This window comes from Nannobrachium achirus (genome assembly GCF_963921795.1).
Source record: "Nannobrachium achirus genome assembly, chromosome: 7".
NCBI lineage: Eukaryota > Metazoa > Chordata > Actinopteri > Myctophiformes > Myctophidae > Nannobrachium > Nannobrachium achirus.
In genome coordinates this window covers 61,699,003-61,726,562 of record NC_137816.1, presented here as the reverse complement: position 1 = coordinate 61,726,562, position 27,560 = coordinate 61,699,003, and the positions used below count along the sequence as shown (strand labels likewise).

The 27,560-nt window shown below is 43.6% G+C and overlaps 1 protein-coding gene across 4 annotated transcripts in view; it reads right to left on the bottom strand.

Annotated features, from left to right (window-relative positions):
- Positions 1-27,560, bottom strand: part of LOC308289003 (neogenin-like) — a 232,735-nt gene that overhangs the window by 131,572 nt on the left and 73,603 nt on the right. For all 4 annotated transcript variants that reach the window (XM_080730503.1, XM_080730504.1, XM_080730505.1 and 1 more), the window contains exon 2: positions 10,253-10,579. In XM_080730503.1, coding sequence (XP_080586629.1) covers positions 10,253-10,579 — 327 coding nt within the window. The remainder of the gene's footprint in view (positions 1-10,252; positions 10,580-27,560) is intronic.

The window sequence follows — 27,560 nt, the reverse complement described above, 5'->3', positions numbered from 1 at the left end:
GCACGCCAGCGCACACACACACATTGATTGATTGCTTGCTTTACAGTTTGCATAAAAAGCAGAAAGTACACACACGACACGTCTCACACACACAGTACGGGTCCTATCGGGTCCTCTCGGGTTATACACATGATGATTACAGTCCCATGTTCCGAAGTGTTTCCGAGGGAAATGCGACCGTTTCCGACCCGGCTCCGAGTGATTATGATAAAACACTGACCGAACCCCGTACGGGTCTCTCGGGTCCTCGGTAATTTCGGGGTCCCCGTGAAGACCTCTAGTACACATACACACCCCAGCCATCATGTACAAGTGGTAACAGGCTAGGTGGGCACTAAGGACATCTGGGCAACATGATGTAAAAGTGGCTATGTTGTCCAAAATGTTAAAATATGAAATACTTGGAAAATGTAAGTAAAGTTAAGTATTCATGATAACATGCTTAAACATTTGACAATTAAGGTATTTCTACAACTGCTACAAATTGCTACAAAACCACCTGTACACCCAGTCATTTTGGGGCATAAACAAGAAGTTGAAGGATAAAATTAAGTCTGATAATGATGTACCATGCATGTTCACATCATATATACTTTACATTTTTCAAATATTTTGGACAAAATAGACAATTTTACATCAAAGTGCCCAGATGTCCCTTGTGCCCACCTATCCTGTATCGGTACAAGTACAATCCGTGGACATGACGTTAGCATGTCACAGGGACTTACCCTCAATCTAACCCTTGATGCTGAGTGCCAAGCAGGGAGGCATTGAGTCCCATTTTTATAATCTTTGGTATGACCCAGCTGAGGATTTGGCTTGTGACCTGCATGGCTACTTTTCTACCCCTCCAGTTTATAAAGGATATGGAAACGGTCTGTGTGCATGTAGTTTGTTGTGGAAATGACCACTAGACAAGATCTGAGCACAGATAATGCGGAACAATACTGATGCTGTAATGTTCAGGATATAATAAAAGCTTGGTTGGCATATTCAATCAAAGGACTACAGAGGTGGAATAAACTCTAAAAATAAGGGTTTAGCACAGCAGTGCTGCCAACAACAGGGCAGTAACATTAAAAGACGACAACATAGTCTCTTTCCCCGCTCAAGCTGTGTAGCAGCAGCAGCAGCAGCACAATGTGTGTTACGGAATTCACTTATTTTATTCCCCCTGCCAAACCAACTGTCCCAATGTAGCAGAAGCTGTATCACAGAACTGCTGGTAAGCACCTGTGAAGTTGTTGACATCAACAAACGGTTCCGGAGCTAATTAGCTCTCACCACTCACCTGGCATTGGTGCTGCGCTCTCAATATACAATGGGAAACGAATGAGAATGGAATTCATGTTAGAAAATGAGACGTCAGGTACATGGAAATTAGAACGCACACAAATAGACATTCAGGCATGTGTGTGCGTGTGCCCATGCAAATACACACAAAAAGGCACGTCTGTGCTAATAATGCACACACACAGACACGCACGTACGCACACACACACACGTGTGTCTGGAGAGTAGAGATAGGGATTTCTCTGTCAGCCTCTCCGGCTAGGCTACCCAGCAGACCTAATCAGTCAGTGAATACTCCTAAAATGGAGGCTGTCGTCTGCTCTCAGCTCTGCAGACTCCCTAGCGACTCTTTTCTCCGCCAGACATTCTCCAGGGAATGTCCCTTGCCTACTGTAAAAAGCGTCATCCACGCTTCTCCTTTCTCAGCCAGGTTTTCCTTCCTTCCGCTGCTTACTATATTTCTCAGCCAGGGGCGTCACAAGGGGTAGGAAAGTGGGACTGAGTTACTGGGGCCCAAGGTGGAGGGGCCCTAGTAACTTTATCTATTGAAAAATAGCAGATATACAAGCTCACAGCGCGGCACCGAGTGCCGCGCTGCGAGCTTGTAGATCTGCTATTTTTGAAAAGTTGTGAAAATGTGTGAAAATCTTTGAATATAAGTATTTTTTAAGCGAACATTTCTAACTAAAATTTTGCTTCTGGGGGTCCCTGGAACTAAATATTTTGAGATCGGGGTCCGTGGCCAAATACATATCATCTTGGGGGTCCTTGACATAGGTTTCTTGCACACATTTTCACGATTTAAAAAAAACAGCACGGCACAGAGTGGAGCTTGTATATCTGCTATTTTTCAATAGTTAACATTCATGGGGGGCCCGCAGTGAATCCTTGTACCCAGGGCCCAGAATTTGGTGTGACGCCCCTGTTCTCAGCTGTTGCATACCTTTACCTCCCAGTCACAATCTCACCCAGTAACCGTGTGCCGTTTCGTTGCATTTTCCCCCCTTTATCATCATCCGTGCTCCAAGAGTTTCCCTTTTCTTCCCCCCCGCCCAGTTGTCAGTGCAGGACATATATAATATGTTCACCGCAGCAGAACTACAGTTTTTACCCTTTCCTTCACGCTGCCTTCCAGAGACCCATGAAAATCAGGGTAATGGAATGCCATGGTGACCCGGCCTGACCTCGTTTCCAGGTCAGGGCTATCCGTCATGAAGACAACCATGGCTGCTCAGCAATGATGGTACCATGTAATGTTTCCCAAACAGTGGGTCGTGGATCCATTTCCGTGGGTCGCGAATCCATTTCCGTGGGTCACTCACGAGTGAATATCCCTTTATTTTTTGTCATTCATTATTATCATTTTTTTCCTAAAGATAAACATTTTTCATGAGTTGAAAAGAAATGTATAAAAGATTTCTAAAATCATTTCATGAAAATAAAAATAATCAAAGAGATTCCCTAAATTGGAAAACAAATGTTTTGAGAAGTAGTGAAAATAGCAGATCTGCGAAGCGACGCGTTGTGAGCTTGTAGAGCTGCTATTTTCACTTCCGGGCAAACATCTGATTTCTCTTTTGGGAGCTAAAACGTTTCGGGAAACAATGAATTATAATTGGGTTTTTTTGGAGGGGAGGGTAATTGAATACAAAGTCGCATTGTGAATGATTTTGTGTTGACCAACAATGCAACGTCTCACGTTCACTTCACATGTCCAGATGTGTCAAGAGCCATCGTGTGCACACACCCAACACCTGAGTACACACAAAAAAAATACAAAAAGGAGGCAGTGACATTGTTGATTTGATGCTTTCTGGAGGTTGCAGATAAAGTGTGTGTGCGTGCGCATGCGTGCGTGCATGTGTCATACAATCACTGTGGACCAAAAAGGTGTAGATTTGGGGGAAATGAAAAGAACAGAGGGGGACAATAGAAAGGGAGAGGGAGGGCTGGTGAGAGGAGAAAAAGGATGAAGGGAAAAGTGTAAGGTAGGTCGCGAGGATAGCTGATGAGAGAGAGAAAGATGAGAGGAGATAGAGAGGAGAGCCGATGAGAGAGATAAAGATGAGAGGAGATAGAGAGGATAGCCGATGAGACGCGGAGAAAGATGAGTAGGAAGGAGAGGCGTGGTGCATTTTGGGCAGCGAGAAAAGACGCTGGGATGGATTGAGAGAGGGAGAGATCAGGGACAGTTCAGTCCTTGAACGTCACTAGTTTGTGTGCATTGTATTGATGTATTACATTTGCTTATTGTAAATCGCTCTGGATTAAGAGCGTCTGCCAAATGCCTAAATTGGAAATTGTAGCAAACTTTAATTTAGTTTTAGTCACAGTCTATTGAATAAAGTTCCATTGTGTTTTAGTCATATTTTAGTCCCCTGAAATGTTTTAGTTTTGGTTGACTAAATACCCTGGTCCCTGACATTCGACCAAATCTACAGTTTTTGTCAGTGAAAATGGCAGTTGACGAATATTTTTCGTCATACAGTAGTTTTAGTCGACGAAATGAACACTGTTGCGTGTGCGAGCGCATGAGAGAGGGCAGCCCTATTTGCAGGTGTGCCCAATGCAGCGAGGCTTTCTGAGACTGTAACCTGTGTTTGTTTACCCTGCTTCATCAATACCATGATGTGTGTTACAACATACTGTAGCTGTGTGATAGAAGCCAACAGGAAAACCCCTTGCCCTCACTCAATCTCATTCTATCCTCCTAAATCCTGCAATCACTGCAAAGTGGGATTGGGTCATTGGGTATATAAAAAAAGAAAATACCAGTGCCATTGTGATAACATCAAGGATGAAGAGGGGTTTATTTGTCACTTTAGTTTTAGAGGTACAAGCAGTGAAATGGTGGTAGGGTGTTTGACAGCGACTGTGCCACAACAATAGAGTGTCAAAATAACTAGAAATGCACTCTGTCGAGGTACACAACTGCTAGTCTAAATCTTCTTTGGGATTGAAGTAGACGTCATGAAGTGCGCTCACCACTGGCATCAACCACTGGCGATGCCAATGACATCAACACTGGCATCACCAGGAATACTGGTCCCTCATTGCCTGTTAACGATGATGTAACCAGAGATGCTGGTCCCTGATTGGGCCTAAACAAGAGAGGACACCGACATACATACCCAGTCGATCGCAGTACTTGCGCGCTCTGCTTGCGCAAGTAATAATTACTAGAAAGATGCAATTGGAAATTGCATCTTTCCAATCAGATAGTGGGAAAAGGATGACATCACAATATCAAGGTATTGTGATGTCTGATTGGCTGAAGGGTTATATCAGATGTTGAGAAAAAACGACAAGAACAATTATAGTCTGGTTGCCCTGTGGAGCAACCACACTAACTAGAAAAGTGCAATTCTGGGAAATTGCAAGTGTGGTTGCCTCTATATTGTGATGTCACGTGAAGCTTGACCAATCCTCCTTTTATTGTGCAATCAGAAAAAGTACAGAAAAAGTCCATTGAACTCAATGGGCTTCGCGCATTGCTGGTTTCGAGTCCTGTTCGTGGCGATCTTTTCTGTATGTCTCTCGCCATCTCTACCTGTTTACTGTCTGTCTCTACTAAAAACTATTAATAAAGGTCTTCTTTCGTGTAAAAAAGCCCCCAGAAGGAAGTATGCACTATATACTGTAGGTGTTGTGTGTTCTAATTCACTTTGATATCATGATCGTACAGCAAATTATGAACAAATACAGTGTGAATAGCTTGTCACCTGTATTAACATAGGGATATTAGCACCCATGTCAGTAGTTAACAATGATTTTCCGGGGTGGAATAGCCTATGTGGCTATTTACAACCGGGTGTATAGCATGGTAGAGACAAGCACCACAGTGTCCTGTCTCATCTACCAACTGGCACGATTTGTGCATCTTGTGTATCTATCCAATGAAAAACATCAGCAAGTCAGTCTGCCCAGGGCATGAAAGAATACATCACATCTCTGTCAGCTTTAAAGCTTTCAAAGAGGCATCCTTCAATATCATTGCAACTTCTTTCTTCCACGGTCTCACAAACCCTGAGATGTGCAGTGTGCAGGTGACATGATCCATATTACTGAGAACTGTCAGAAACAGGGCTCGCATCCAAGTATTTACTGTATGAAGAGATACTGTAGTTAGAGTCAATAGCAAGCTGTGTGTGCCAACAAGGCTCAGTAAGATATACAGTACAAAAATGACTTTGCAATGGTGCCACAATGGCAATTTGCAGCTGTTATGTCCTTTTGGATATGAAGTGGTTTCTCAAAACAGAAAAGAAGTACATGAAAAAGAGGTATTACCGATATTGTCAAGGAGGTGGCTCTGTATCATTCGGTCACTCATAGCTGATGAAGTCCATTTCTGGCGAAACTCTGACTAATACTGCGGCAGTAACACAAGCATGTTCTCGCTGTCGGGGCAAGCCGTCATCATTTGTTTATTTTTGGAACACAGTTCTTATTTGACGCGATATTAGACACGTCTATGGGAATTCTGAATGTGGGAGGAAAAAACGCGACCCAGGTAGGATGTGTAAATTACGTCAGACTTCGGTGCTCTATAGAGATGGCTGGCAACGGGGGAGGGGGGGGGGGGGGGGCAGATGGAAATTCTCTCTATGGTCTTTCTGTTAGGGGGTATCCCTGTCGCGCAATGGTGAGATGGGACTCACCTCAAGCCACTGGAGGAGGAGTGGTGGGTTCAAAGAGTCGGGAGAAAACAGGAGGGGGTGTGAGAGCCGACGACTAGACAGTACTAGAGTAGAGATGGGAGTCTCATTATTCAGCATCTCGCTCTATGCACTGCACGCCTCTCTCCCTTGCCCTATAATTTTTTTCTCCCCCTCCCTTTCTCTCACCGAGACTCAAGCTGAATACATAAACTCACGCCCGGGCCGGCTAAGCCACTCTCCCCTCCCCCTGTGTCTCTGAATGTTTCTCTGCTATCTCATGTACTACACGCGCGCGCACACGCCGAGTGGATGACAAGAGTGAGAAGACAGAAAATAAACACAGAGTAGAAAGGGGGTGAAAGAACAAATCCATGGAAATAAAGAGAGTGAGAATGAAGAGAAGAGGAGAGGAGTATCGATGATGGTAGTGAGCGGGGTCTTCAACAGGGGGTCCGGGACCCCTAAGGGGTCCTCAGAGTTACATTAACCACTTGAACCCTAGAATTCCTTTCCTGGTGGGAACACTGAAAAAAGCAGATCTACAAGCAGCTTGTCCTGTAGATAGGGCAGTGGTTTTCAACTGATTTTGACCCAGGGACCACCATCCTGACTAACAGCAACCGGGGGGGGGGGGGGGGGGGACCACCACTAGTGTCAGTTTTCAAGGCATTTTATTACCAGTAAAGAGCAGGGATATCGTTTGGCAAGACGCACAACATTGTTGTGGGGCTTTTAAGCTGTGACATCATTTTGTAGTCAGACCTCCAAACAGATTTATTATCAATATCTGTCCCTCGCTATTTCAACAGATCCGAGACAAAAATAACGACTAAAGTATAATTCTACCACTTTCCTTTCAACAACAAAGAGAAGAAAAATGTGTAAATCGTAAAAATAGTAAAAAGATTCACGGGCGCTTTTGGCCCCAAAAGTTCTCCTCTGCCTACAAAATGATGTCAGACTTAACAGCCCCGTTGGCTACAGCCACATTTGAATACATCAACTAACTAAAGTATTTTTTGATTATTTTTTTCCTCTGGACCAAACAGGACAGCCAATTCTACTCTCAAAATATTATATCACAGGCAAACAAGAAAGAAGAGCAGCAAATACAAGTAAAATACTAATATATATATATTTTTTTTTTCTGAATGCATGGCCAGGGTCCAGGGACAACCTTCAATTCAATACCTCCGCGGACCACCAGGAAAATACACATTAACACAAATCCAACACTGATGACAGTACCATCAAACAAGTCAATGAAGCCATCTGATCTATGAAATCTAAGAAAAGGTTTAATCTGCAACATGACGTTATACAATATGTAGTGGTGTGGGGGTCCCTGCATCATCATCTCTCTTAGCTAAGGGGGCCTTGGCCTGAAGACCCCTGTTCTATATAAAATAACTAGGGGGAACACGTCCCGCAGTAATCAATCCTATTATTATTATTACCCCCCCGACCGTTCCCTGCGTGCACCACGCTAACCGGACAAGCCATTATGTCTAAGAGGTCACGCCCAGGGTCCCTGGCTCCGCCCCGCCTACATCATCGTTCCTGAGGTGGAACGGTGGCCTAATGGCCCTGCTCCCTCCACGCCGCAATTAACCTTTTTATTGGCCACCTGCCAGCATGCTGGGGACGCGTGTGTGTGTGTGTGTGTGTGTGTGTGTGTGTGTGTGTGTGTGTGTGTGTGTGTGTGTGTGTGTGTGTGTGTGTGTGTGTGTCGTATGACACGACACAAGTGTGCATTGCATGCTGCTCGCCATGTTTAAGTATGACGTTACGTTAGTCATCTCTTGTGAATTGTGTGCGTGCGCCGAATGGTTTTCTCTCGCTTCTCGCTCTAAGTCAGAATTGATTGAATCCAGCGTCCCGTAGGCAGATCCGATTGGTCGCGAGGCTGTTTGAGAGCTCATTTCGGCAACAGCAACCCACACGAGTCCCGTCTGCATTAAACATGAATCAGGCTTCTGTGACAGTCATTGATGGAGAGCCAGGCACAACTGTGTGTACCAACAAGGTCCACTTGAATTAACTTCAAAGGGGTGCGCGCCGCACCCACGCAAACACACACACACACACACACACACACACACACACACACACACACACACACTAACACACACTAACACACACACACACACACACACACACACACACACACACACACACACACACACACACACACACACACACACACACCAAGTGAAGATTTGCTCTGGTTGGCTGTGATATTGATGTGTTAAAATGACCTTAAGGTCAGTAGATTTCCCATGGTGATCATGAGGTCGGCCCGTGTCTGACGGGGTAAAGGATGAGCCGAGGAAGCGGAGCTTGCGCACACACACACATAATTATCTACTATTACCGCCGTCAATAAATTAAGCACTAATTGAATGTGTGCCGGCGGAAAATATCTTAGAACATTGTTCAATTAACTCTTTTACTGCTTTGGACATTCCCATTCGCCCCAATTTTGACGGCGGCGCGTTGCCAATTTGTCTCGTTTTTTTTACCTCGTCTGATGACTGTAAGCAATAATGGAGTCCCAAATCACTTCCTGGCTGTTTTCTGTGGACCTGAGCTAGATTATGCATTTCTATGCTCTGAATGTATGGCAACCGGAGCGGCCAAATTCACATTAATTCTTGCATAAGGCTTCCATTGTAAAATGAATTAGTTTAGAAAGAACCAATAGATAATTTTCTATAACATCGCAAAGGTAAGCTGCTTTTTGCTGGCACCAGCCCCAATAAATAAATAACAACATCTGGCAGTAGGACAGTTAATATGAAAAAGGGTAAACCTATTAAGCTCTCATAATACCAAACACATATACCTTGGCTTTGTATCGTCCCCCAGTAAAAAAAAAGGAAAGGAAATCATCTAAGGTGGTGTCTCCTGCCTTGAAACTAAAGTCCCCCGTTGTAACATGAAAACCAGGGATGTGTACAGTGTATAACAATGTGAAAGTGAGGAGCACTGTTTTCTGCCTCTCTTAAGAGGAAAGAAGGATCTTGCCAAGCTCTTGAATGGTAATAATGTTGGCTCTTTTTCTCATAATGGGGAAACGATGCTGACAAGAAACACAGCAATAAGAAAAGAGAGTAAAAGAAGTGCAACTTCACACAGGCCACTATCTGAGAAGCAGAGGATTGTACTTGACTAGCCTATTGTCAAAGAACTCTCTCTCTCTCTCTCTCTCTCTCTCTCTCTCTCTCTCTCTCTCTCTCTCTCTCTCTCTCTCTCTCTCTCTCTGGCAGAGCAGTGCCATAGAGTGGAAAGAAAGCACACAGAAATGCTGCTGTTCCATTGCCTGCAAATTGAATTTAGTGGTGTGACTGGACTCCAAACTCCTAATAATCCCGCACCACTTGCTGCTCCCAGAGCAGAACAAGGTCACATTGTACTGTACTGTAGGCCTGGAAAAACAGACCCCTTTGGTATATAGATTCATACAGTGGAAGCTACATTACAGCAGTGGTTCTCAACCTTTTAAGGCTGTTACCCCCCCAAAATAGTCATATTTGAACTGGGGACCCCCCACCCTGATAAGCACTTGGAATGTACAGTAGGAGTTGAGGCATTACATTTATTATTGACTACTGTGACGCCTCTTTGTTAAATATTTTTTGACAATTTGACCAATGTTGACCATTTTTACCCCCCTGGGGGTCCTGACCCACAGGTTGAGAACCACTGCTTTCCATTTCCATCAACACGCCGTGTTTGGGACTTTCCCCCAACACGGTTTCCCAGGTTGAGAGAAGCTCCAAGATACCAAAACTTACCCATTTAGGCCTGGAACGCATTATTACGCTTTATTTTATGCTTTAACTATTAGATCTTGTAGATCTGCTATTTTTGGAAAAATCATGACAATTTGTGCAAGGCTTTGAATATTGTCGTGTCTTCTAAATCCTTATAATGTTTTTTGAAAAACCTATGTTTCTATGTCAGTGGCGCTCAAACTTTTTCATGTCAAGGACCCCCAAAATGATATGTATTTGGCCACCGACCCCCCATCTCAAAATATTTAGTTCCAGGGACCCCCAGAAGCAAAATTTGAGTTACAAATGTTCGCTCTAAAAATACATATATTCAAAGGTTGACACACATTTTCACTCCTTTTCAAAAATAGAAGGTCTACAAGCTTGCAGCGCGGCACTCGGTGCCGTGCTGTGAGCTTGTATATCTGCTATTTTTCAACAGCCAAAGCATAGAACAATTCCAGGTCTTAATGGGTATTCAGGTTCTGGGAACCAATTCCACATGCTCTTCTTCTTTCTTACCCGCTACGGAGAGGCGTGCCGTCCGGCTGGAGATGGAGCCCAGGTTGTCGATGGTGGCGACGCACTGGTAGGTGCCCTCGTCGGGCTTGTTGTGCTTGGAGTGCACCACCTGCGCGATGAGCAACGAGCCGTCGGGCAGCACCCGCCGCCGCTCGTCCGACACCAGGCTCATGAAGGTGCCGTCCTTCTTCCACTCCACGCGCGCCGGCGTGGCCTCGTCGCTGTGGGCCGAGCAGTTGAGCAGCGCGGGGCCGCCGCGCACCGCCAGCATGTCCTGGGGCTCCGCCGTGAACCAGAACGGGCTGAAGGGCTGCGCCGTCGTCGTAGCTGGAGGAGGGAGGACGAGAGGAGAGAGACGAGAGGGTTAGGTAGGGGTGGGCGATACGGAAAAATACAATATCACGATATTTTCCCAAGATGTATCACTATAAACGATTTTATCACGATTCTTTTTCACGTTGGTTTTTATGGTTATTTTTCAAGTTACTTGACAAAAACTAGACTCTCTGGGTTCCTTTTGGGAGGTCTAAAGTATGTAACTCTGACCGTATACATTTGTATACGGTCAGAGTTAAGTGGAGACCTTGACATTTTAAAGTTTGAGAACTGCTGATTTAGACCAAAATGCAGGTTTAAATTGAATTCTGCAATGAATCTCTGTATTAACGATTAAACAGGATTTTTTACATGGCTCCCTCAATTGTATCACGATATATACGATATGACCTCTAAAAAGGCATATTGTGGAGACATTGTATCGTCTCAACAATAACTATCACCATATCGCCCACCCCTAGGGTTAGGGGTGAGTTGGCGTCGTGCCCTCTGTAGGATTGTAAATCAGTGGTGATGTTTTCATTGTGGGGAGGATGTACCATACCATAGGGATTAGTTGCTTTTTTTATTGACGCCACAAATCTAGCCGTCATTTCAATGGCACATTTTATATTTGTTTTTCGAGCGCCCTCGAGATCTGCGACACAGGCTGCTTCCACTGGACTCTGTTGCTCATTGCCACACCAAGTTCATTCACAGTCAGTCCTGTGTTCCTACTCAAAACATCTGGAAATGTGAGTGGTCTAGTTCCCCTTGATGGGCAGTATTTGTTTTACTTGAAAATGAACATCCACAATTACAGGAACCACACAGGTTTTGGCCACAAAACTGGCTAATGGGGGGGACCTCTGACATCACTAACAATAAATTATAATACACATAACAATAAACAAACCCCATATCCCAAGACCACGGCCATGTCACTCTGACTCGACATAACCGTAAACAAACCAGATACATCCATAGGCATACAGGCATGTCACTATGACTTAGACAAAACCATAAACAAATCTGATATGCCTATACAGTATATAGGCATATATGGAGATTCAGTTGTCCAGAGATTATAGGGCAGTGACTTTTGAAGATCACTGGCCCCACCATTATAGCTACTGGCCCAGGAACATTACTTTTGAATCAACAAATAATGGTGAAGAATTGATCCTCTCTTTATAAAAACTGAACCAATAAGACGCAACAGTAAATTGATTTAAGTCACCATGTAACTATTTCAACACATTAACACAAGGCAACATGAAAGAAACACTGCTCTGTCTGTGCAGGCTGCTGGGAACGCACTGCGCTGGCAGGATCGAACAGTGGACTTCAGATGCCTCTGCCTTTCAGACAACTGAGCGTTATTAACAAGACGATTTCATTAACAAACAAAAAAAGACATTACAAAACACCAGTACCACAGGAAAATGAAGTGAAATCAGGTGTTTTCATTTTGAATGCATTCATTCTACTGGCCAGAGTGGGCAAGTGGAACGTGTGTTCTGCTGGCTGGGAGGGTTTAATAGTACTTCTAGGCCAGTGGGCCTTAAAGGGAAGACCACCCATTTTCAATATTGAACTATGTCAATAATATAACTTGGAGGAGTTGTGTGGAAATAGAAAAAAAGATCCCCCTCTTCTGTGTTGCCTAGAACTGGAGGATTGATTTTGGGGTTTGATTGTAAAGTACAACGCTGTGATGTAATCAAGTTGTACTTTACAATACAAACCCCAAAATCAATCCTCCAGTTCTAGGCATTTCCACACAACTCCTCTAAGGTATATTATAATGACATAGTTCAATTGAAAATGGGTGGTCTTCCCCTTTAATATCTATCTCTATTCCAACTAATCCAAAAGAAACCACAACCAATAAAGTCTGATAGGAAGGAACGACTGCCGTTCATGACTAATGTACTGGCGAACCTACGGTCAATACTGTAGTTAGTTCATCGCTGTATCCTCTGCTCTCATTTGATTCAATCATATTCTACAGCAATGTGTGGAGGTGGATTCAACCAACTATTGAAAGGTGGGGTGCACATTATGCCAGACGAGAGTTCTCCAAATTTGAGTCATTTACAAATACATTTCGCTATGGCTAAACATGGCTGTTGGATTTATCTACTTATAATTGTGACGTTACAATTACATCCTACATATAATTTTAGAGATCGCTCAGTCGTAGGTCAGTCACAAATGCATTTCTACCTTTATCTCTTCAGCAACTGATCCCAATTTTCACATTTTTCATTGGCCATTAGCATTAGACAGAGGCTGACGGAGCCCGATTTCCATTTTCACCAAATTCAAGCTATTTATTCGCGTTTTAATACCACTTCTGTTCAACTCAACTTCAGCCTGTTGTCAGGGCAACGGTCCGTTCCTCCAGGCCATGGGATCTGTAACCCCACACCCACCAATCTCACAGTTCTGCAGTCTCTCTCTCTCTCTCTCTCTCTCTCTCTCTCTCTCTCTCTCTCTCTCTCTCTCTCTCTCTCTCTCTCTCTCTCTCTCTCTCTCTCTCTCTCTCTCTCTCATGTGGTTTGCCTGCATGCACGGGTCACTCATGCACCGGGTGCATTTGATGTGTGTCTTATCTTCCGACGGGTATGGCAAAATTATGTAGAGCAAGCGCATTCTCACGCACGCACCAGTTACAGTTACTTTCTCCATAACCCACACTCTGCACATATATTGGAGCACATATCTTCAAACGGGTAAGGTCTAGTGTTCTTAATATGAATTAAATGTCAGGGCATTCATCCTGTCAACAGCCTACAGGGCCCGGACAGCTGGCGTAGCGGTCCGGGCACCTGGGCTCTAAAGAGGCCTGACGGCGGGACGTGGGATCGAGTCCTGTGTGTTTCTCTCCGTCTCTCTCTCCATCTTTCCTGTCAAACTTCACTTTCATCTATCAATAAAAGCAGAAAAGACAAAAGACTGCCTACAGAAGAAATAAAACAGCCTACACTAAGTTGGGTCCTGTAAAAAATAGAACAGAGATAATGTTTGCTAAGTCGATTCGCCTTGATAAAACTTGTCGGCTTTTGACTGATTCTAGTCCTAACTAATTTAACCAAATCGGACTCAGAGAATTACATTGCATTGCTCCTTTCACGTCTCTCTCCCCTCTCTCTCTCTCTCTCTTGCTCTCCGAGTAGTGTACAAGCGAATATCATTTCCAGCTTTATTATAAGAAAACAGTGAAGCATTTAATACTTTGGTGGCCATTTTGCAAATGTAAATGGCAAATCTCACTGACAAGGATAGTGCACAAGTCTTTGAGTAAGTGCAATTGCTTTGCATTTGTCCTCATCCATTATTCAACCGCTCCCACCCTAAGAGTCACATCGTGGTATTGTTTAGATAAATAACACCAATTATCAGTTCCGCCGGGGAAAGGGAGAGCTAGTGAAATAATTAAGGGGGGGGTCTGAAGGTATTTTAATAATGCATCGAATAGAGTAAAATAAGTGGCTGAATGTTAAATGTAGTTTAAAATATGCCCGCTATGTTCCAAGGAAATGGCACACCTCAAGGGAAAAGGGAGAACGAAAAGGAAGAAGGGAAAAAAGAGATAGAGAAAGGTAAATAGAGAGAGAGGAGGGGGAAGAGCGATAAATACAGAGAGAGGGGAGGGGGAAGAGGGGGAGAGAGAGAGAGGGAAGAGGGGAAGAAAGAGAGAGAGAGAGTACAAGCAAGAGAGGCTTCATCTACGGTTGAGATATTTAACTTCTTTTCTCTATCCCGAGGTAACAAATGAAATCCCTAGTGTAAGATCTAAAGAAAGAGATAATGTAATGCATGCTATGCAGTATATTAGAGGTACTGTATGTAGAACACTTATTGCAGTTGCAATCCGATGACGCCTTCCTCACAGCAGTGGATGAACTTGGAAATGCCAACAATTACAAAGCAGGGTCTTAATTGAACCGCTGAACTACGTAAATATTTGCTCCATCCAGGGCAAGAAATAGAAGACAGTCGCAACTAGGGTTGGTTCCCTCTTGTTTCTAATGATTCCTTCGCTCTTAACGGTCCGATTGCTTAACGGTTGCTTTTAGCGATAGTGGGTTCCAAATGGAGGTTTGTAACTCTTTAGTGTACAAAGGGAACCAAATTGACCCTTTACAGGTCTGTAACACTGAGTGTACGAATGAAACCTGCTTACAGGTCCATTTGGTTTCATTTGTACACTTTATGGTGGTCCTTGAAAATATATAATATGCGACGCGTTGTGAGCTTGGAGGTCGGCTATTTTCGGTGCTTGATACCACACTGAACTAAGCAAAAAAGTCAATTCTGGAGATGTTGCGTAACGACATGGATTTCTACAAAGAGAGGACAATTCTTTCAACATAAGATGCTGCATTCAAGTTCAGGAGAGTTTGGACACGATCAGGATATGTTATAGAAAGAGGGCATTTGCATTTCTTTCACCATAGTGAAAACTGCATTCATGGACTGGAGAGAGGGCACTTTTTACAGATGGATAAAACGGGCAGGGGCTCAAGCCCCCTTTGATGTCTGTGTGTGCACGTGCCTGGCTCCAAATGTAATGGAACCGATTCCTGGTTCCTCAATGTTGGCTCCGGTTTCCTCCGGTTCCGGATCGCAGGTTACCCTAGCAGTCCCAACTAAACTGCCTCCCATATCTCAAGCTGAAGAGCTGTTATTCTTCCAAAAATAAATTTACAGAGAAGGCTAGAATGAGTTTAAGAGGAACCGGGAGTGCCCTCAATCTGTCTTGGCCCACTGTTGGACCTCGGCACCTCTGTGGCCGTCTAAAGCAACCAGGTCACACCAATTAGCAACTTGGAGTCCTAGAAGCCCATAGCTACTTTTGGCCATCGGGTTACCTTAGATCTCATCGTGTCCCAGTAGGACCAATATGGTTGGCAACTTTCACGGCACAATATGTGTTGCATGAAGAGGATGGCTTGTCCTAAGATGTAAGTTAACCCATTAAGACCTGAGGCGGAATCTACGACAAGGGGGGTCGTTTCTATCATCAGTGGTTCTTGACATTTTTCATGTCAAGGACCCCCCAAAATTATATGTATTTGGCCGCGGACCCCCCATCTCAAAATGTGTTGTTCCAGGGATCCTGATGAGAGGCAAAGATTTGAGTTATAAAAGTCTGCTTTAAAAATATACAGTGTATATATATACTGTATATTCAAAGATTTGCACAAATGTTCATGATTTTTTATAACTAAAGTATAAAATAATGTGGTCCAAATCTAAAGTAACACAGTCGCTAAATAGGGAGAGGGGGTGAGACAGAAAAAAGGAGGGCACACTGAATGAAGGGTTTGCGTTGCGACACACTGCAGCGCACACACACACACACACACACACACACACACACACACACACACACACACACACACACACACACACACACACACACACACACACACACACACACACACACACACACACACACACACACACACACACACACACACACACACAGCTATCTTGTATGATTTAATGTGTCCAATTTATTTTGTATAGCGAACGATTTCAAGATATTCTATGTCGTCTTAGACATGAGATTTAAAGCTAGAAACAGAAACTAACTGCCAACTCCACCTGTTGTTAACCCCCTTGTCAAAGATTTCATTGAACACAGCAGTTGCACATCGGTTTGCGGCCAAGCATCACTGTGCGACTGGCTCACGGTCTCACACACGCACGTTTATCCTCTTGCAGAGCCACGCCGTAAAAAACAACAACCCTAAAGGCAGAAAAGTGAAATCAAACAATTCAGTTCAGGTGTTACTCTTCTTCTAATCCACCCCGGTGCCAAGAATGTGGTTTTAAATGTTGGTCAAACTGCAGCAAGTGGTTGATGTTCAGGAAATCAATACATATAGTGCTGCCAAGTGTGTACTATTGGGTAGAGACTGTGGACAGAACACCAGCAAAGGTATTTCTCCGTGCACAACAGATGGAGAGAGACCAGTGTGGAGCAGGAGGAACGTGGTAGTCCTGCGTGCCGGCGGCGGCACCATAACAATCATCTCTGCTTTTGCTGGAACAGTATAGGCAGGGGTGTGTGTGCTCAGCTTCCAGGCCCAAATCTGCCACCACCCATTTAGAACGGGTACACATTACTGTGTATCATTATTTTATGCTTTAACTATTGAAAAATAGCAGATATACAAGCTCACAGCCGCGCTGCGAGCTTGTAGATCTGCTATTTTTGATAAATCGTGAAAATTCGAATTTTGACCCGATTCTATGAGTGTCTTGAATCCTTCTAAGATTTTTTGAAAAACCTATGCTTCTATATGTCAGCAATCTGGCCAACCATCGTCAAAGAAAAGTTCCTTTTCATGGAGCTCAGTTAGTCTGTTCTTGAGAGACCACAATGTTCTCAAACCTTTTCATGTGAAGGACCCCCAAACTGATATTTATTTGACCACGGACCCCCATCTCCAGTGGTGTGCCCCTCTAAATTTGTGACGTGATGATTCATGTGCGTGCATGTGAGGCGCGCGTGTGTGCAGCTAAATAAGTCTGGGCTCGCCGAGCCCAACCGAGCCCACGGCATCTCACCCCTGCCCATCTCAAAATATTTCGTTCCCAGGGACCATCCAGAAGCAAAATTTGAGTTACAAACGTTCGCTTTGAAAATACACATATTCAAAGATTTGCACACATTTTCACGACTTTTTCAAAAATAGCAGATCTACAAGCTCGCAGCATTTTCACTGGTTAAAGCATTCAATAATTCTAGGCCTTAAAGCCACAAGGGGGTCTACAGCCATTCTCATGGATTAAAGCTAAATAAAATCTCACAACTGAAAAAAACGTTGTATGAGCCAAGTCCTAATGTGCTATTTGTTAAACAGCGTGAAATATTAATGAACACAATATGTAGAATGACGATGTTTTAGTAATGTTGTTACCGCTGTTCTACATACTGCCAAACACAAAAATCTAATGTAAATAAACATGAAAGGTTGTTTGGTAAGGTAGCTTGATGGCTATGCAACGCTCAAACATTTTCTTCTCATCAAAGTTTAATTAATTGTGTTTGCATCACCTCAAGGAAGGAGACATTGCTTTGAGAATACAGAGTTGCAGTCCTCCCGAAAGGTTTAATTTGGAACCTCCTATAGGAATCGTTAAAGGGAACCGTTAAGAAATCGGACCGTTATGAGGGAATCGTATAGGAAGCGGAATCGTTAAAACAGCCATCAGCAGTCTATGACATAGTGTATCTATGATGTTGTACGACTCCAAATTTGGCCATGGTTTCCTGAGACCCATTTTCTTCCATTCTTATAAAATAAAATATTTCCAAAAACACATTATGAAATAAATATTGTGGAAGTCTGTGGCCAACCGGAAGTGTACTGTACACAATAAATGTGGTGCTGATTGGCAGTGGTGTAAAGTAACTAAGTACATTTACTCAAGTACTGTACTTAAGTACAATTTTGAGGTACTTTTACTTTACTGGAGCATTTCCAAATGTCAATACTTTTACTTCACTACATTTTAGAGGAAAATATGGTACTTTTAGAATTATTTGAAAACTTTAGTTACTAATTTAGATACTTTGCAGCTTTAAATTATTATATTATAAAACATACATAACCACTTCAGCTCTATTTTATACATGGGCTATTTGAAAATAGCCGATCTACAAGCTTGCATTCTCTCGAGAGTCGAGACAGAGTCACGATCGCTTACGCTTCTGATTCATTTCAAAGGAAGAGGTACAGACCGAGTGGGCGTTCCCCTTTCTTTGACGATGGCTTGCCAGATTGACAAGCTTGTGACGCATTGTGAGCTTGTAGATGTGCTATTTTCAACCATTTTCAGTAGTTTTACTTTTGGTACTTTAAGGACATTTTTATGATTTAGAGTTTAACTCTGGACTCACAGATATACAGTACAGACATACTGTCTGATAGATGGCAGAGGAGCCACACACTGTAAAAATACATTTTGGTCAAGGATACAGGTTATTTCGTGACTAGAATGTAAATTCATAATGTATGGAGAAAACAAGGTGTTCAGGGGAGAAACACCGTTCTTAACTTCTCCCCAACTTGTTTACACCTTTAGTTGGCCCTGTAAGAATTACAGCCAGGCCAAATCAATACAAGTATGAAACTACATCCTTACCAGTTTCGTCAAAATATCTGGGGAGCCCTGTATAATATTATACGCAGAAATTCAATATTTTGGGAACCATTAATAAGAACAAATCAAAATACCACACCTATTACAGTTGTTGAAAAGCACAGAATCACAGATTCAACATCAGAAATACAATCTAACGAATAACGATTATAAAATGATACAGCAGTGAGCTTCTATGGTATTCTAAAGTTTGACTTCCTGCCTGTAAAATAGCAAGTTACAAGGAAAGTTCAACTTGCCTGGAAAGGTTCCCTGAGGAATACCCACATAAAGAATGTAGTCTATTGAACTACTCAGTGACAGAAAGGCATAGGCTTTCAGGATGTGGAATGGATGAAATAAACCAAGGTTTGTTAAAAACAGCGAGAGGAGAATTCAATCAGGAAGCGGAGAACACCGAGTTTGGATTTTTATATTTGAAACACTTGTTTTTCGCTCCGCTCATCAATATGGATGTTTAGTCTTGCACAACTTACTAGGCAAGACAAAGTATAGCTCACTAGAAGTTACGCACGCTCGCACACAAACGAATGCCATATGTTAATAGCAGGCCTTTTATTGCTACTGAAATAGTGCTGGTTTTCATTTCACAGCTGCAGAGTTAAAGAGAGAGGTGCCTCTGGGTAGAGCAAACCGGTGTCAGAAACCACATTATAGTGACGGAAGTCTAATCTATTTGGGCCTGGTGGTGTGGGAGCCGCCGTTTGTTTTGAAAAATAGGAACCACAGTGCTGGGCGAGTAGCAAAAATGGGGGAGCAGGGAGCAAGGTGCTAGAAAATGAGGTTGTCTGCTTGATAAGTATGGGCTGTTACCCCCGTCCTAAATCCACTTTGCTGAGCAGTCAAAAAGGGTTTGGGAGCGCAGCGTATGGTGGCGGTGCCCAGATATGGTCCCTAGCTCTCGCCCGCTTTCCGCCCGACGGTCTGTCACTCCTGGGTGATTGAGACAAAATACACTGGGGGATGGTGAATAAGTGCTACATTCCCTCAACTTGATTTCAGAGACATCATAATGGATGCGGTCAAAGTGGAGTGTATGTATGCACACATAGCTTGTGTGTCTGTCCACAGAATTGCCTTGTGTAAATTGCCTTTTCAGGTTTAATACGTTTGCCATGGATTTTGCTCGCATTAATTCAAGACGTCCCGTCTTCCATCCCCAGTCCAACAATAACGTAAGACATCAGGCTATTCAGTGAAGGTTGGGGCCGCATGTGGCCCCCGAGCCGCCAGTTGCCCATGTATGGTCTAGACATATTCACAAATGAAATTAAAATATCCATGGCTTCTTGACTCCAACATAATTGTCACTCAGAGAAATGTAGAATTTCAATAAGTTTGTATTAAAAGCAAAATGTGGGGGCCTGGACAGCTGGCCTAGCGGTCCAGGCCCCTAGGCTGCTGATGCTGCCGGACAGCATGTTGCGGGTTCGGCTCCCTATCCCGACGTCACTCCCCCCATCTACTTTTCCTGCCAACCTACTGTGATCAATAAATGGTAGTATGTAAGGGTAGTAGAGTAGTATGCTTTGGAAAATGGTCGCGAATGTAAAGTATACCATGAAGTCATAGTCAGTGGGCCAACTATGAAAAAAGGAAAGAAAATTGCTAAGGGAGGGTGGATGGTGGGAGCTATAGTGGGGGTCTCCCCATCAGACAAAGACCCCCCTGTTCTCCCCTTTCCCCAGCATAATGCCACATCCCCCACTGACCCACAGTCTGAGAGAAGCCATGTTGACCAGACCTTTTACTAAGCCAATCTTGAGGGGAAAAAAACAGCCCCAATTTTTTTACAGCAGAGGCCTTTCTTGGCTCAGACTAATAGAGGAAAGATATCTTGAACATGTTAATATACTTGACAAGCATTATACAGCCATTAGAATTCAGAATTTGGCACACTGTAGATCACTGTTTGCTAAAGGAAATTACATTGTCACAGTCTTAGCATTGCTTGTCATTTGTTCATGTGTTCCTTTCTTGTCAAACTAAAGGAGAAAGAAAAAAGAGGCAGCCAAACCATGTCAGCCAAAGCTCAGGGCCACGGAAATAGACAAGTACAGAACAGACTCTTGTGCTTCTGTGTCAAACACTGAGGAGCAAGGTGGGACACATTAGTTGGTGCACCGACCATACTGTAAGGTCGCAAGTGTCGCCGCTCTCATTCCATCCCTCTAACCTTAGCGTCTACTCTCCTATCTAAAGTCAAATAAGATGAAAAGGAGAAAATGGAAAAAAGAAATAATCGATCGATTGTAGGCATTCAATCATGACGCATTTGTTCCATACAATTGCTTTGGTGGGAATGGTATCCATGGCAATAAACATCATCTGGCCCTGAGCAAAGTACAGTAGTATAGGTGGCTGTGAACACAGACATAGAGCGGAACAAGGACCATAGACTGTAGAAAAATATGGACGAAGCGAAGCCATTGGTTTCTATGCAGCGCAAATGGCCCTTTCTACCCCTTACATAGAATTGTAAAGGCATCAGAGATGCTATTGGCTGCCAACGGTCACGTGCAACGCAGGGATACATGGGAGAATGTGGTCGGAGCCTCCAGAAATACAGCACACGAAGAAGAACACAGCCGGCTGGTATTAGTTTAGTTGGCCACGCCCCCCGCAACTTTATCATTTATTTTAAAATACATTGGACCACATTTCGACAAAACGAATATGATGGTGATTGAAAGGCAATTTTTAACTAGCGATAGGAACCATACAGTATTCATGAAAATGTTAATTAAGGTTAGAAAACGAAAGGGGAAAATGAATGGGATCCAATGGAGGGCAATTCTTTTTGCGATCGGCCGGGGGGGAAAACAGCGCAACTAGCGGCCAATCATAGGAAGTTTTAGTTCCGTATTGGAGTCATTTTAAATCGGCAGAACTATGCCCCTGACAAGGACCCATCTACAGGGGTGTCGCACCAAATTCTGGGCCCTGGGTACAAGGATTCACTGCGGGCCCCCCATGAATGATTCTTCATAGGGGAAGGGGGTTTAACCCATTTAGACTGGGAACGCATTATTACGCATTATTTTGTGCTATATCCATTGAAAAATAGCATATCTACAAGCTCACAGCGCCGCGCTGTGAGCTTGTAGATCTGCTATTTTTGAAAAATCTTGAACATTTGTGCAAGTCTTTGAATATTTCAAATCCTTCAAAGGTTTTTTTTGAAAAACCTAAGTTTCTATGTCAGTGGTGCTCAAACCTTTTCATGTGAAGGACCCCAAATTGATATGTGGCCATGGACCCCCATCTCAAAATATTTAGCTCCAGGGACCCCCCAGAAGCAAAATTTGAGTTAATGTTCACTTAAAAAATACTTATCTTGAAAGATTTGCAAACATTTTCACGATTTTTAAAGATCTACAAGCTGGCAGCACTGTGAGCTTGTATATCTGCTATTTTTCAATAGCCAAAGTATAAAAGAATTAAGGCCCCTCTACCTTGGGCCCTAGTAACTCAGTCCTACTTTCCTCCCTTTGTGACTAGGGCTGTCACAATTATTACATAATCGTCTAATCGTGATTATTTGACATTATCGCAATTATTTTGTCATAATCGTCATAATCGTGAATAATCGTGAAATAGCCGATCTACAAGCTCACAACGCGTCGCATAGCAGATCTACAAGCTCACAACGCGTCGCATCGCAACGCGTTGTGAGCTTGTAGATCGGCTATTTCCACTATCAATGTTATTTTTTAAGTAGTAAGTTGTCAAATATGTCAGTAATGTATTAGTATATTTAGGTTATGTGTCATATCTACCATGTACAACTTCAAAGCCTAAAAGCCAAACAGAAATGTAATTATCAACGACAAATACACAATTAAATCGTTAATCGCCAATTATTTGAGTGATAATTAATCGTCATGTAAAATGTCATATCGTGACAGACCTATTTGTGACGCCCCTGCCCATCAACAATATTTAATATCTACTCTCAAAACAACATTTTATGACAGTAAAAGGAAACATCCGTCTCTCCTTCCCTCCCATGTTTTCTTTCTCTCCATTTCTGGGCACCTCCAATCTGCCTGTATCTGGCTCTGTCCATCTCCCATTCTCCCTCTGCAGGTTCCCCATCATCTTTCCATCTCTCCCACTCCTTTCAAAAGCCATCTGTCACCAGGAAACCCATCGGGAGAGATTACAGTGATCTGGACAACACACTTAGGGTGCTGGTGACCGCGGTCGGCAGCTGCCTGCCTTGCTTTATTAAACATTACCATGAAAACCTACAAATGTTTTCTACTGAAAAGACAGAGTGCACACAATACAAATCAAGTCAAGGATTTTCATTTAGAGCGGCAGAGAGTTGATGTGGCAAAAAAAATATTCCAGCGTGCACAAAATGTTCAAAATGCTTGGCATTGAAAACATGATGAATCCTCTCACCTTAGAGGTGTAGAGTGCAGACCAAAGCTATTGCACTATTGCTCATCACATTTTTCCCCCTACGTATCTGTAAAAAGACTTTCCCAAGAAGTGTGCCCACTCCACTCGCACACTGTCCCTTTTCACGCCTATGGAGAAGGCTAGAACGGTGTTACCACCATGACCCATTGCTTGTAGAATTCTCTACATTCCTCATTAATGGTTGATGAAATGAGCAGTTAATTCCGAGCAAAAAAAATGCTGCACAAAATGATTGGTATGCCCAGCGTACACTGGCTTCAGTGCGCTGGCAGCCACTCAACTGGCAGATTAAAGAAGGAAAGGATCCAATTTTCTCAGCTCTCGGTTCTCTGTCATCTTGTCTGCTTACAGCCATAAAGAACCTCTGGAGCCCCGGAGAAAACATGACAGGGTCACAAGTGGGGGTTAGGGTCACCGAGACTACATCAGCTTCCCCTGTGCTGAAAACTGCCAAAAACTGTCATTCTAATGAACTTCTCTTTAATCAGATGAAGAAATAGATCCGTTTCAAATGAGTCGCTGTTTAATAGGATTAGGAACTGCTTTGAGTGCAAGAGTCTGGGAAAAAAAAACACACATTTACAGTAAAATCTCTCTGTCGGCGCAAACCATTGAAAGGGTATATTTCATTGCGTTTATTCAATTGTATCCATCTTATTGTATGTTGTATGACTATAAATAGCAACAAAAGGACTGAGAAAAAATAATGATTAAAAGCTTGTGTTCAATATGCACTGATGTAGTGGTCTATTTTGATCCTGCTCTACTTCATGATTTCTCGACAGACAGTAGTCAATATCATTGGCATGCAGCAGCAACACAAGTAATTAATGTGTAACCCCCCCCCCCCCCTCCCCCTCATTTCCTGTTTTGCCCCAAGGATTCCCAGCAAGATCCAAGACCACCTTGGAGCTAGCGATCACACATAGTACAACTCAACAGGGTTCCACTTTAAAAAACGCTCAGGACAGCACAGTTTGAGACAGCACACCAGAAACTTGTGCATCTGGCACAGAAAAGCAGCAGGGAAGAAAATGTTGAAAACTAGTTTTGCCTGTAGCTAAATGGTCTCTGATGTGGCGCAACAGTTAACATACTAATGTCGTAACGGAACCAATTCTCCCAATGAGGCGATGCGGGAAAGACAAACCGCACATTTTAAATGACATTATTATCAGTGGGTCCCAGTAAGGCTGGTTTGACGATCCAGAGTGCAACCCTATTAATGCAGGGGGAAGGAGCTGCCCTCTGGCTACACGGAGAAGCTCACTGGGAGCAAATAAATTAAATGAGGGCCACCAAATATGAGTGATATGGCCTGGCTGGCAAGCAAATGGTGTTCGTGTGTGTGCTTGGACTGTACGAATGGGTGAGAGAGAAATTGGGGGATGTCGACAGTGGACAGAGAAACTGCACGGGTGTGAAATGGAAGAACAAGACAGCAAGCAACGAAGAGATACACAGACCTGAATCGGGAGGAAATAGAGAAGAGAGACAGAACACTGATTACAACAGATGTTAGCATGAAAAGGAGAAACCGAAACAGAACAGAACATGCTCTGGTCCTAGAAGGATGAGGTGGAACTGCCTCTCCTTGATGGAACATCCCTGGGGTATATAGTCCTTCATCTCGTGCCGCAAAGCCCACTCCCATGACAGGAACATTTCTCTCACCTCAGCTAGATGTGGTAATTAAACAACGGCGATTGAGGTTCACATTCTTACTCCGCGAAGAGTCCCTGCGGACCACAGACCACCGTGGCCACAACGGCAGAGCACAATGGTGGGGAAATGGTTTGAAAGATTGTCCAAGGGTACAGTGCGGGTGAATGTCAATGATAGCTACCTCAAAATCCTACATATAAATGAGGAAACCTAATAAGGAAACCTCTGTCTGTCTGTCAGTCAGACAGACAGACAGGCCGTCTGTTCCACATGGTTCTCCTCAGTGGGTTGAGCAATTGATCTTAACTTGTGACAAAGCCGTTTTTTTTTTGAGCGGTGCAAACCGCTCCTATATTTCACTTTCGGTTTATTTAGCTAAAACATATTAGCACGGGACGATTCTTTCATTCTTCATCGATTGGCTAGTTGATTAACTAAACATTAGAATCGACCAATCAGAAACCGTTCTACTCGTGACGACATGTGTTAGCCAAACAGAACAGACCAATCAAATGCTGTGTTGTTCATGCTAATTTAGATCTGTCTTGGCCATTACACTTGCACTTGAGACCGGTCTTAAGTTCATGAAAGGTCCAGGCGTAATGGCCAGGTTGTTTCATATCCTGGACTTTTCCTAAACCCCCTCTCCGTTCTGCCCTCTGTCTGTTTTGTTTGAGCTTCTGGTCTGGACTGCATATTATTTTTCTCTTCTATTCACTCTTTGACTGCCACCAGGCTGTTAATGGCCAGGCTGTTTGTCTGACCTCCTGTCTGTTCTCCCTCTGTCTCCCCCTTGCTTTATAACCCACAAGAAGCTCTATTTGGCTCTATCTGGTTTCAGACAGCGACAATTAGGAGTTTCTCCTGCATCTCGGCTACTCAAAATGGAGTTTCTGGTGACACATAAATGTGCACATGAATGTGCACGATAAATTGTTATTAGCCTTTGGTCTGGTCAAGGATACTAACAAACCTGGCTGGTATGTTGCGCATAATATACTCCCGACATAATCTGTTTCCAAGAGGCACAGCATACAGGCTGCGGTTGAGCTAGAGACACGGCAACGACAAAAAACCAAACAACCTTCCATTGACAATGCATTAGTACGGCGCCCCCAGTGGCCATTCTCAGACGATAAGATGATGATGCGTGACGCACATGTGTGAGTGCGGCCTAAGCAAGCCCTGAAACCGCAACCCGCAAAGTTTACAAGCAGCTTTCATAAAAAACAAGCCCAAAGTCGCTCATAATAAGCAGACCTGGCAACACTGGTTGTTTACCGTACTATGGGAAGTAGACTCGAAGCCGAAATGGGTCCGTATTTACTACCGTAATGTTGATAGTAGATGCGATGCGATGCGAAATGGAAATCGACCTGGCTGTTGTTTTGCATCAGTCAGACGCAGACGCTTAACCTACGCGTCCTCACGTGGCCGTAGCACCAATACAACGGTAGACTATACTGCTGCGCTGAAGTAAAACATATCTGGAAGGAAACGTGGGGTTAATTTATTATGTTATTAGTAAATAGTGTTATATGAGCGTTCATTCTTGACATCGCCACTAGATGGCGCAGTGGTATCACAGCCACGGAGGCAGCGCAAGCCGCGTCTAGTCTATGTCCAAGCGTGTCTAGGAAGGGAGCGCTCGTTTTATGGTTAGATGTCACAGTTATTGTCCACAACGCTCAGTTATTGTCCACGACATTGCAAGCGGCGCGAAGGCCAGCGGACCTTGGTCCTGCTCTTCGCGCCCGAGCGCCGCAGGCGCGAGTGCCCGCGAAGAGCCCGAGCGCTGCCGCCATGTTGGAGTGACGTTTCATATGTTGTTTTGATCCATTCACTACTAATGATAACGACTAATAAAATTAAATGGTTATAGTGGAAAGCATTTTATAATGCGTTTCCGCTGTAAAACTATACCATTTCGGTAGAGGCTTTATGACAAGAGTGGAAATGATTGTCTTGTCTTTTGACAACAGCGCTGCCTTTTTTGGTTGTCGCTTTCACACCAACATGGTGGAAGTGGACGTCTCTCAGTGCTGTTGCCAGATACACGGGTTTCTTCGCTTGGATTCAAGCTCTTTGTCGTATAAGCTTTATAGGGTCACGTGACTCGTGATTGTCATAGGACGAGGTGGCCGAGTGGTTAAGGCGATGGACTGCTATCCCATTGGGCTCTGCACGCGTGGGTTCGAATCCCATCCTCGTCGAACAACATTTATTATATTATATCGTATTTTTGAGCGGTGCAAACCGCTCCTATATTTCACTTTCGGTTTATTTAGCTAAAACATATTAGCACGGGACGATTCTTTCATTCTTCATCGATTGGCTAGTTGATTAACTAAACATTAGAATCGACCAATCAGAAACCGTTCTACTCGTGACGACATGTGTTAGCAAACAGAACAGACCAATCAAATGCTGTGTTGTTCATGCTAATTTAGATCTGTCTTGGCCATTACACTTGCACTTGAGACCGGTCTTAAGTTCATGAAAGGTCCAGGCGTAATGGCCAGGTTGTTTCATATCCTGGACTTTTCCTAAACCCCCTCTCCGTTCTGCCCTCTGTCTGTTTTGTTTGAGCTTCTGGTCTGGACTGCATATTATTTTTCTCTTCTATTCACTCTTTGACTGCCACCAGGCTGTTAATGGCCAGGCTGTTTGTCTGACCTCCTGTCTGTTCTCCCTCTGTCTCCCCCTTGCT